This window comes from Channa argus, chromosome 19 (assembly GCF_033026475.1).
Source record: "Channa argus isolate prfri chromosome 19, Channa argus male v1.0, whole genome shotgun sequence".
In the NCBI taxonomy this organism is placed as follows: domain Eukaryota; kingdom Metazoa; phylum Chordata; class Actinopteri; order Anabantiformes; family Channidae; genus Channa; species Channa argus.
The window spans coordinates 11,330,983-11,343,923 of record NC_090215.1 but is presented as its reverse complement, the minus strand read 5'-3'; the positions used below and the strand labels follow the sequence as shown (position 1 = coordinate 11,343,923).

The 12,941-nt window shown below is 39.5% G+C and overlaps 1 protein-coding gene across 1 annotated transcript in view; it reads right to left on the bottom strand.

Annotated features, from left to right (window-relative positions):
- Positions 1-12,728, bottom strand: part of slco5a1 (solute carrier organic anion transporter family member 5A1) — a 46,936-nt gene extending 34,208 nt beyond the window's left edge. The window contains exons 1-2 of the mRNA XM_067486681.1: positions 12,629-12,728; positions 10,767-12,145 (exon numbers count right to left, since the gene is read on the bottom strand). Coding sequence (XP_067342782.1) covers positions 10,767-11,727 — 961 coding nt within the window. The 5' untranslated portion in view covers positions 11,728-12,145; positions 12,629-12,728. The remainder of the gene's footprint in view (positions 1-10,766; positions 12,146-12,628) is intronic.
- Positions 12,729-12,941: the final 213 nt, after the last annotated feature.

The window sequence follows — 12,941 nt, the reverse complement described above, 5'->3', positions numbered from 1 at the left end:
TGATCCATCTGCAAGGACACAAACTGCAGATCAGTTGTTTCTTAGTCATCATTTTCAAACTTACAGCACCTTACCTACACAAGTTTTAAAGGCATGTTTTATTTTACTCCCTTCATACAAGATTCTTCTTTCATCAAACCAACAGTAACCATGTTTAGTATTTTTGTTGGTAAATGCTGTTCTTCCACTGTGATCCTCACATTGGCAGTGGAGATGCTCAGAGCTGCACAGCTTTCTAAAACTTCTCTGTAAATTAAAACTGAAAAGAAAAGGATCTTCTGCTCCATTGCAGCGTTGAAGATCATGTCAGTTTTTAAATTTGTTTTATTTTGTAGACTTTACTTTATTATTGCTTGTTTTTTTCTTGTCAGGATCAACTACATAATTCTACCTCGACAGTACCATCTGTATTTGCATTGCTCTACACAGGTCAGTTCAGTAGAGCTTAACTACCCTTGATCCTTTGGTAAGTGATCAGCCATATTGCTGCAGATCAGTTATTCTTAAGTCATCATTTTCAAATTGACAGTGCCTTTTCTGAACACGTTATAATAACTGTTTTATTAATTTACTTTCCTCATAAGAGATCTCTCTTTGACCAAACTAACAGTAACCCTGTTTATTGTTATTGTTGGTAAAGGCTGTTACCATTCACAATTGCAGTAATTATCTTTTATATTACAGGTGAGAGTACAACAGTGTCATTAGCATTATCTTTTTACTTCAGGTTTTGCATTGTAATTACTTCACTTTACAGTGGAGATCCTCAGGACTGCAGTGTTCCAAAACTCTGTGTGAACTGGCATTGGACGGAAAAGTATTTTATATCCTACTGCAGGGTATCCAATTATTATGTACATTTTTTTATTGTTTTACTTCATAGCCTAGTTAATTAGTTCATTATGTTTAAATAATATATTTAATATTTAATGTATAAATAATATATATTATTAACATTTTATGAATGTTTTCACACTTCATAAATATTTATATATACACTTAAAAAGTAAAAAAAATTTTTAAATGTTTTAAACAATCTTACCTTGACAAGAAAATTATTACAATATTTTAAGCTTTGTTGTTGAGACAGAAGACATGCCACAAAAAAAAATAAAGGCCTGTATTTGAAAATGAAATAATGTGCACGTTTGTTCATTTGTACTATACAGACTGAAAGCCTAAAAACACTCAGAATATCCCCTCTTGGGAGCGATTTGATGTTTTTTCTCCGTTTTCTGTTTTAAAATTGCCACCATGCCTTCATTTTTTTGGAGTATCTTTAAATATAATTTAAAGACTTTTTCAATTTTTTCGATAGGACTAATACTTTTCAAGTTTTGCCCATTTTGGGAGGCAAAGTCTAAGCACTTCACAGTCTGTGTACAGCGACAGTTTTGCTTCCTAAAGATACACAGTGGAGACACACACACACACACACATACAGAAACCATAAACACACACACACAGAAACCACACAAATCACACAAAAACAGAGAAAAACAACATAGTAAAGCAATGTAGGTTTAACAAGTGCTATTTCTGACTGACTGATTAAATGTGTTGGTTACAGTGACTCCTGATCCACCCACGGAGGCCGTTTATTAGGTCGGCCATTTTCTCTCCTCCTGCCAGAACAGGTCACCATTTGTTACTACAGTTCTATAGTCACTGAGAGGAAGTTAATGCAACTGTCTGCTGATCCTAGTGGTTGTGATATAAAAGGTTCATATTGTAGCATGACTTGACAATACTGACCTACAGCAAACACACTTTCAAAATAAAAGCCTTTCATCATACTTTTTTCAATTTTTTACCATTTAAATGTTAAAATGACTTTATGCTGAAGTCTACATACAATGGACACACACAAAACTACACACAGAGACTAGAAACACACTTTCAAATTAAAAGCTTTTTTCAGTTTTTCAGTATTAAAATGGTCTTAAAATGGCTCTTTTCTCTATACTTTTAATGGCAACTTTTTACTTTGCTTCTTTCTTTATTCTTTTAACTTTGAATATTTAACTTTTCCTTTGTTTCTTTATACTTCTTTTAACTTTTGCGATTTCAAGTTGTTACTTATTTACTTCTTCCTTTTTTCTTTACATTTTTAATAGCAACTTCTTACTTTGCTTCTTTGTTTCTTTTACCTTTGAATATTTCCCTTTTCCTTTGTTTCTTTCTACTTCTTTTAACTTTTGTTCTTTCAACTTTTTACTTTTTTACTTCTTCCTTTTTTCATTAGCCTTTTAATTTTAACTTTTTACTTTGCTTCTTCCTTTGTTTCTTTGCACTTTAAATATCAACTTTTTACTTATTTACTTCCTCCGTTGTTACTTTCTACTTTTCTCTTCTTCTCTGAATTCAACTTTTCCTGGACTTTTGTTTTTTTTCCTCTTATTGTCATCTTCTTTCTTCCTGTTTGTTCATATTTATCTCTCTTCAGCGATTGTGGCTTTGAACGTGTGAGCGCGTCCGCTCTCTGCAGCTTCTGAGCGGTCGGCCTCTACCGGGCGAATTAACAGCTCTCCCACGTAATTTCCTCGGAAATTGCCTTTTCTAGTATAAACATGAAGCTACTGAAGCTTGTTGCTATGACTTGCTACACCCAGAAAAGTATTTTTGTGAATGCTGTGTACAATGTAGTATTTTTTTAGCCAAGTGTTTGTTAGAGAGGAGGAAAAAAGTTCTCACTGTGTACGCCAGTGCTGCATAGCATTATTTATTGGAAAGCCCTCATGGAAACTTATTTCACTCTGTTTCTTGCACTATTCACTTGTGAAAAGCCAATCAAACCAGCACAGTTCTCTTTAACTGTTTTAGTGATGAAATATCATCCAAAGGCAGAGACTAAGAGAAATGTGTTCATCTCTCTGGGCCTTCTCCCTTTCTAATAACTCTCAGAGGTTTTTCGCACACTTGCCAATTCATTTACTCCTAAAACATCTTTCTTAGTGACTTTCATTTCCAATTCTTTTACTCAATTTAAAATAATACATAATTTGACCCTTCGCTAACTGATCGTGACAGATGATTGAAATGAATCAATGAATGGTTGTCTCACAAAGGAGTAGCAGTCAGTAAGTAATCTAACATGCATAGAATATGATGTACAAGCAGAGAGATCCTCTGTTGAGTTTGTTTTCTCGGGTTGAGAGGTTAAGGCAACACATTTCTAATATAGTTAGGATTAGTGGTCAGATTTGTGAAATTAAGGACACAGTTGGGATTTATAAAGGGTTTTTACTATGACAATCGATCACAGTAAATGTTTGGCTTCACAGCTTTGTAGATTAAATGAGTCATTATGATGATGCAGACCACCACCTGACAAACATTTTCAAGCTTTGTCTTTATTATTTTATGCTCAAAAGTGCACAACGTCCAACCATCAGGAGGATAATATCATTTAACTATAATAAATCACACACACATCCCAAAGCCTGGTTTCCCTCTGCGTTTGTCTGTTAATAAATGACCATTTGAGATGGTTACAAATAATCATTCAGCTGGTGCGTGTTCATGAATGAGGCATCTGGTCTTGGTGGGGGTGGGAGGTACCTCTAATCCTTGGGGGTCTGTGTGTGAATCCATTAGAGCTGGGAGTATGGGGGCTGAGGTCTTAGTCTGACACAAGCTTGCACCTGCAGCTTTTTAGCCTCCCTCATTCACACACATGGCACAGCAATCTGGTCCACAGAGCTAAAGCTCCCCGGCTTCCAACTGCTGCCAGGAATTCTACGATTCATCAGCACCTCCTCCTCTACCCAACCGTCTCCAATCGCGGTACCACTAACTCCCAAAGAATAAAGTAAACAAGAAAGAATGCTGACTCAGAACCTGCAGAGCTCTCTCTAAAACAAAGCTAACAGTCTACAATAAGTAATGACTTGCCTTCAAGACGCAACAACAAATCTGAGATTACCCAGGATAGGAAGGCATGTTTTTCATCATTTACCACTGTTCTTTATGCTTGCATATTTTCAGACTTACAGTCCTGTTTACCCTCCATTTCCTAAACAGAAATTACTTGTATTTTGAAGAATAAAGGCCTAAACAAATGTATTAATGACTAACTTTATGTGATCTTAACAATTAATCTGGAATACTTTGATTACTATTTATGTGGATATAATTACTGTAGCAGTACATGTAGCAGATGGTAAACACCACACAGCACAGTCCTGCTTTCATTCACAACATGAATGCAGGTAGGATCGTGCAGCAGATGTGCCTCTTACACACTGTGACAGGAGTTTCTGAAGCCTGCCTTGACGTTGATAAGCTTCACTGCTGTTTCTACCCACAGGCACAGATGTTTAAATACCGCTACATGCTTGCAGGAAAACCAAGTGTCTGACCCTGCAGCTGTAACCCCACTTCATGCAAACACTTATTCCCACTTAACTTCACCCACACCCAACTGCAGGTACATGCACGCTCATATGCATGCATATTGTGTAAATGCAGACACCATGCCCTCTCTTAGCAACTGCTTTCTCCTCATGCACACCCTCTACCAACAACTAGGCTCCCCAGCATGTACAATGCACAGCTACAGGAATAAAATCCAAACAGTAATATGACAAAAATCGTGCTCTAGCAGCAGAAAAGAATATATTTTGAGATCATTATACAAATCATACCATGTACCTTTAATAAAATATTAGACTGCATTTGCCTTTTAAACTTTCCATGGTAAGCAAAATCGGTCATCTAACATCAGTGGACCACTCTTGTCAAAACACTGTCTCTCCAATGAGCTGTATCACAGTTACATGTTAGCCTATTAGCTTGAGTTAAATAATGCACAACCAGCTTGATGCTACATTTAATGGTATAACACAGCCTGGCTGAGCTGCTGTGACAAACATAAATGTGCACAGTGAAAATTGCTCTGCTCTTTCTGCCTGTCAGGCTTCATTTTGTATGTGTATAATTTTGCAGCACATCTACATGTCTGTGAGTGTGCGTGTCTGTTTTTATTCAGTGTGCACAGCCGCGATCCTGTAGGGTGAGGTCAGAAAACATAAAGTGTTAATCGTCTCCCTTAGAGTGGGCTCCTGTTCCTTTAGGAGGCTCAACACAGCAAAGCAGGAGAAGGGGAGAAAAAACAATTCAAGAGTAAAAAAAATGGACACCCAGTGCATAAAAATGTAAAAATTTTAATGAGAAACGTACAATAGAAATGCGGTAATGCATGAAAAATGTGTTGACATTACGCTCGTATTTGTGAATAATAGCACTTTTCCCCCAAAACACAACAGCATTTCTGTGGTTAATGTGTTCTTATTCAGCAAATGGTATTAACAGTTGTCCATCCAGTATCCCTTCCTCCTTCAATCGCCTTCTTTGTAGCACAGAGGTCAAGGAGAACAATAGCCAGTGCACCACACTGAGAGGTCATAATGCTAGAATAAAGGGAGGTTTTTTCATCTCTGAAACAAAACAACACCCTAAAGGCTGAATCAACATGGACGTCAGACTGAGCAGAGCAGATAACATGCCCATGAGGGAAAGACAGGAATGTAATTCAGCTTGACGCAGATTTTCAGGCTGTGTCTCGATTTAGTAATTGTTAGTATTTGAGCCAGCAAGAGTTCAAACAGGTCTAATACGTCTCAAATAGACCTTCTCTTTCAATGAAAACAGTACTGTGTGTCCCCACAGCAGTCACTAGACATACTGAACCTGGCTACATATAAACATCTGTTAATAATTTTCAACTAATTTCTGACCCCACAAATGAAAAGGCAAAGCACAACTAAACTGGGATGTCTTTAATAGTCTATTTGTTTTACTGTGAGGTTGTAAAACAATTTTGAAGGTGAATTTGATCTGACAGTTCAAGGAGACATTGGCAATATTAAAGCTTTCCATCTAGACAGACAGGATAAAGTGAGGAAAGAGAAAAAAGACATTTGCGAGTACAGATGTCACATTAACAAGTGTTAGATGTAAACTGGACTGTGAATGAGTCACTGCATTTTGTCCACACTGACAGATGCTGTTTTGATAATCATGAAATCATTTTAAATATTAGACAGTCCCTCTAGGAATTTGCTGTTGCAATTTCAACAATTAATTTAACCAATGCACTGTGAATTCTGTGAAACATTGCTATTTAAAACACTGAAATGTTATTGTGAAATCGGGCACTTTAGGCCACAACAATCACATAAACATCCCTAAAAAATCCTGGAGGAAGTGAATAAAGCTGTTTGGGTGTATGTGTAGGGTCTATATAACTATATAACATCTGGCCTAACACGACCCAAACATAAAAAGGGTCAGTCTGAAACTCTGAATCATATTTTGTTCTCATATGGTGTAAATGTCCCAGATTATGTGAGAAATGTCCTACAGTGTTCCCCTGTAGTAACAATTAAACCATTTTCAAGCTATATGTGGGACATTATTCAATTTTAATGTGATTCAACATAAGCTGGGGATCAAGGAGGATTTATTGGAACAGCATGAACCAGACAGTCAGCAAGAACAAAGAAAAAAAATGTTCATAATTCCCTGTACAGCTGAAAACAAAAGGTTTCAGCGAATTCCTGCTATCACACAAACCTCTAGTGGCATTTCCCCAGGAACCTTCCCACACTGCCGGCCACAACACAGAAAAACAGCCACTAGTTATCAGCCAATGAGGTACAGCAATGACTTCGCTATACTACTCTGCCTAGGAACCCTGCCTCTGGAAACCCTCTCACGCTTATCTGAACTTTGTGTTTGACCATCACTTCTACTCACAGGCACAGTCATCCGTGGCACAGGATCAGCCCGTAGTAATAGTAGCAGTCCGAGCTGGCAGCCCTGCAGTCTGCAGCTAAAAAGGTCGCCTTCTGCTGAGTAACCTAAGGGCTTGTGTGGCCACCATGATGTGTGGAGGAAAAGGGGGCAGGGATATTTAAAACCTCCATGAGAATATGCCAAGGGAACAATGATGAAACCCAACCAGCCTTCTTTATATATGTGTGCCAGCCTCTTTCAGGGCCCAAATGTGTACCCTAAGAAATTCCTGAAACATGATCTGTCAGCCGGGGGGGGGGGGCAGAGAGAGAAGGGGGCGAGGGATCTCTGGGGACCTCTGTGTTTGCTTCTGAGTGTGCACAATCTGCATTTGCTCTGGCTGCTGCCAAGCAAAGCGGGACACACAATTTAATAATATTGACTGAGCGCCAGGGACATAACTGATAACCTTATGTTGGAAACATGGAAACTGTGAGGGTTGAGTGTAAACTAACTGCTCATTCTTTTTTAATTTTTCTCTCTGATTTGCAGAAGACACACATTTCATACACACTCACACACTTCAGGAGAGGGACTGAAAACAACAGTTTTTTCTAAATTTATCAGAGGAGAGAGCAGAAGGAACACCTCTCGTGCTTATTGCAGCATGTGAGTGTGTCTATGCATATCAGAGAAGTGCAGAGAAGAGGTGTTCATACCAGGATTGTACACTGGGCACTACCCCTGCTCCTTGGTAAATAAGGTCCCCATGTGTTCAGCAATAGCTACATAAGAAGCCCTTGGTTTTCATAAGTAACTTACAAAACATTACTTAATAATGAACAAGCACCAAAAACAGCAGCAGGGCTATGTCAGCCTAAAAGAATAAATTAAACTTAGATTTCTGCATGCAAAACAGCTGCAAACACTACAAAATAAAATTGCTATTTTAAAAAAGTGCATTGATAAAACTTTAAAACTTTTTAAACTTTTTTTAGTTTTAGTTTTATTTTACTGCAAAATTAGTTTCTTTTAAAGGGTATTGTGGACATACAGACAATTTAACTAATCGGGCCTGACTTTTACATTCATCCCTCATCAATACCATCTTCTCAGCATCATTAGCTTGTAAATCACAATCGCCTTCAGTGGAAAAAAAAAAAAACTGCTCCCCTCTCATAACTAATGCCACTGACCAAAGCACAGAATGGATCAACAATTCAATTAGGACAATCTAGACTATTGATCATTTAAATCTGTGTGTCACTGTGTTGGCAAGTCAGATGGAGAGGATGACACACTGAAGACCTCAGGAAAACAGAGACCACTATCTATTTATGCCAGTGTATCCTTTGTACTGAAACCTGCAACTAGCTGAGTGGCTTCTCAGACAAGGGCACAGACAAACATTTGCAATAGGGATGCCAAGAATAATACATTGTACTGTAAGTCTGTCAGAGCAGAAAACGAGAAAAGACTGAGGAAAGCGGTAGAAAAGTGCACACAGTGGCTACTTTCAAACTTGAGCCAAAAGAATCCTGAAAAGAGATCTGCAAAGCCAAGTGACCTTCACACCAATTTGACCGTTTACTCATAAAATAGAGTAAATGAGGTTAAGTTCAGATGCGGTGCCTGTTACATTACCATAGTGACGTGGGGCCAGAGCTGGGAAATGGGGTAACTGGTCAAAAGGAATGTCTACTGTGTGTGCATGCATACTTAAAGATAACATTAAAAAAACTAGCACCCCTCAGTATAGAATGGCATTGCCCTACAGTTGACAGACCTCGTACCTCTGAGCCAGTGCAAAGTGAGATGGGCTTTACATTAATGGGATTATGAAAAAAGAATCCCTGTGCTAAACTTTGTGGAAGCTTCCTCAAGAAATAGGCAGCTCATTTCTTTGCAAAATGAAGTTGAGGAAATGATTAACGAGGGTTTTGCAGTACAAGCTCTCATTCAGTTTGCAGGAGGAAAGGTGGATTTTTAGGTGAAACCACTGATGCTTTTTGTTTAATTATTATACTTGTCAAAGTATATATTTAAACAAGTGAACCAAAGTAAGTCCTATACCATATACTGTCAATTGTGATAGAGTTCCATGCACAGTAATGCAAAAGCACCTCCTGGTCTCCTTCACTTGGGGCTTATTCATGCAACAAATCTAACAACATGCCTCAGGGGATCTCAGAGATTAAAACTATACTCAAAACACAAACTTTGTTACCATGGTTATTTAAAATATGTGAATCATAATAGACGATGTCTCTGTTTTCCCAAACAATGGCTTAGCTGGAACAAAACGGATTATCTCTCTGTGATTCCTATGAAAAAAGTCACAAAGGTCACCAGAGCAACTGCATCTTTTGATGCACATCTATAAGAGAAGAGGTGCCTGACAGTTGACCGTGACAACTCAGCGAGCAGTTATGAGCTATAATGTGCTCCCTGAGCACCAGGGTAAGGGCAGTATATTGGTATATCAGTATATTGGAGGTTGTTTTCTAGCTGGTTCAGTGGCTGCATTGGCTCCCTGTGATTCAGGGATCTGATCAATGTTGGGTCTTTAGAGCAGTGAAGCAGACACCAATGGGACTTAACTCTGAAAATGCTCCATAGGCTGCATAATACTGTGATAAAAGCCTAGTGTCATCAGCACTGTGGCTAATGCTGTGCAACCATCTCTGTATTGATTTTCATCCAAAGGCACTCACACACACACACACACACACACACCACACAAAGATGACAGACAGAGATACTGGCAGTACATGTATTTGCAAATAATTATATACGCTGAAATAATGATCCACTAATTGACTGACTATAATAAATTCACTGCAACAAATAGGATCAATTAATCCCTTAAGTCATTTATCGTGCAAAAACACACACTTTCAGTGGTTCTAGCATACAAAGAGTTAGAATGATGTTTGCATTGAACAATTTCTAGCTTTGCACCATAAGTGCTCATCTGAATAAATCATCTAGACTTTAAAACACACAATGAACATTTTCACTTTTTTAACATTTTCAAGACTGGCCATTTAAATTATTAATAACACACAATAATTCATAGATCACATATAATAAAGAAAGAATTATTGGTTGTGGCCCAACTCAGGGGTCAGTGGGACAAAGACCTGAAATGCCACACCAGATTGAGTCCCACTAATCCAACTACGGGGCACCGACAGGCAGAGAGATTACTTCTGCAATTATGATCTGCTCTGTGAGCTATGTATAGTATGTGGTATGTATGTATAGGCAATAATCCTGAGCGGCACGACTGAGGCCAGCAAAGCCCCTGCATACCAGATAAATTACATGATAACACTGAAACACAGCAGAAAACCCCTTTTTTGTAATGGCTACAGATGAGAGTATGTTGCCATACTGCTGTCAGCCTTCCGTGCACAACACACACAATACTGGACCATTAATTATAAGAAACCCAGTTCTGCTCATCTCCCCACACTCTGCTCTCATGCGATTCTTGCCCAAGGTAGACTTAGCAGTGTCTTTACTTACCTCGGTGTGATGGTGTGGTGCATAGTCTACATACTGTGGAGATTAATATTAAAAGGACACAGAGCATTTGGGGGGGGGGGGGGGGGGGGGGGGTACATGCATGTACATACATTCTTAGTAAACATCCTGGGACCAGCCCAGTTGAAAGCTCTCTACTAAATATATCGCAAGGCAAAGATTCAAAATATTTTAAAAGAAATGAAAGCAGTTTGGATAATTGACAGCAATTGTGTTGCAGACCACTGACTGTGAAACCTCAGAGCTCTCCATTCTTTCCATCACACACTCCAGTCTTGTGTGGTTTGTAGTTTAATACAAGACTACAGAAACTGCTCTGCACTAAATGGTGGTTTGTTCATATTTATTACATTGAATTTAGCAAGTCTGGATAGTGTATAACCACAAAATAAATTCTACAATTTCTTTCTCTGACTTCTGTGCGCACACATATTAGTCTTTTCTTCTCTTCCGACTACTGTACATTCAGCTTCACTTACCCAGGTAGAGTGACGCATTTTCTTTCTTCACATTATCATCTAGGTAGGTGGGCCCCAGAGTGTAGATCGGTGTCGACCCCATGCCCACGAGAATCTGGGCGCAGATGAACAGAGCCACGTACAGGCTGTGCTCATTGCCTTCCTGGTCATGAGGGCACGATGCAACATCAAGCGTTTCACGTCTGCTGCTGTTGCCAGTCTGACAGAGGCCTTTGTGACCTGCTGAAGAGTTCATCTCCTGAATCTGGTAGGGTGGTGAGATGAAATGGGGCAGGGAAAACAGTGCTGCCCCCACAGCTATGACCACACCACCCACAGCCAACCAGCGTGGCCTCTGACCTCTGCCACCAAAGTAGGAGATGAAGACCACCACCAGTAAGCTGCCAATGTCAAAGCAGCTTACCAGCAGGCCGGATTCAGAGCTGCGTAGACTGTAGCGCTTCTCTATGGTGGTGATGACACTGCTCAGGTAGCCCGAAACCATCAGGGACTGAATGAAGGTCAGGTAGCACATGCAGAACAGGAAGCAGCGAGAGTCCCTCAGAAAGACCCGTACATATCTTCTACCTGGGATGTGAATAAGGCGGCTGAGAGGGAAACCAGGTTTTTTGCCTCCAGAGCCAGCAGCTCTGAGGCCCTCCAAGCACAGAGAGCTGTTGAGCCCTACAACGCTGGAGACAGAGGGGGAGACCTCTGTCCTCAAGGAGGAGGATTCAGCTTGGCTGGAGTCTGGGGTTTTTGGCTGGAGCTCGGTGCTCTTGTCAACAGCCACACAGGCATGGGTAGTGTTGACCAACCGAGGCACTGTATTCTTACCTTCCAGCTGACAGGGACCATTCAGGATGGGTAGGCTCCTGGATTTGAAGCTGTTCTCTGGCTCCATGTATTGGTCCTGGAGCTCACAGAAGTCCAAAGGTTCAGACAGATCACTCCCAGTTTTATCGTCTTCCAAAGAACTCATGGTGCAGATGGACTTTCAGCTTCAATGGGCTCCTTGCTGTGCTGACAAGTCAGTCACTAACTAGTGGACACATAAGGACACAGAGGAGCTGCTGCAGGGCTGGGTGCTGGAGCAAAGACGGTGTCCTGCCAGAAGGACTAGAGAGGACTGAACCTCTCTAGTTGTGTGCATATTTTATTCCATTTTTTCTATTTAAAGCAGCACTTCCCTGTCACATGAAGTTCCTTCTTTCATAGTCTATAATATTATTATCAAATTACTTATTAATTAATTTGATATAAATGAATACTAGATTAAAATATAAAAACACCAAATAACAAAAGAAGCTGTCTTTGTAATGATCTCCTAAAATCCCATGCTGCTGTTGATTTTATAGCTCTTTGTTAGACAGCAACCTGTCCCATAGCAGTGCAGCATCCTATAAAAGAAAAACACAAAAAAAGGACATTTAAAAATTTGCAAATATTAGGACTGGCTGCCACGTCCAAAGTATTTTTTACAAAAACGAGCCTATTCTCGTCAGGCATTCTGGTTTTATGTCCACACTGGATTAAACTGGTCACTTCATAGGGCTAAATTGCTAAACATAAGAAACAAATCCCACAAAGGTAAAAATACTAAATAAATAAAACTATCTACACAAAGAAAGAGATGCTAATGTGCCAGAATGGGGCAACGTCTACAGCTAAATAATATCCAGCTCGCTTTTTGTCAAATCCAGATATTTACCTAGAGAACAAAAGACCACGCTGTCCGCAAACGTCTCAGTAATGACTTTGGAAAGACATAAAAGCCCGATTCAACACGAGACATTTCTACAATAAGTCTCAGTTCCGACTTAAACAGCAACAAATATAAATTAAGATAACTTCTTAAGAAAGCTGAGAGCTGTAATACTCACACAGGACAGACGGAGGTAGCCTGTTGTTCATTACGGAGCTGCCACTCACTGAATGAAGTCTGGGCGCTGCGGATGGCTGCTGCTGCCGCCGCCTTCACGTTCTGTCGGAAAGGCTAAGCGTGGGGGTCCGCGCAACTAAAAAGCGACAAACTTTGGGCAATGTTTTTTTTTTTTTTTTTGATGACATCATCTAATTGGACTACAAAAAACCCTTTAAAATTTAATATAAACATTTATGCATAAACAGTTTGGTCAACCCATGAATGACTATACCTAACAGGAGCATGTATTGCCTCAAAAAAAAAATATATAT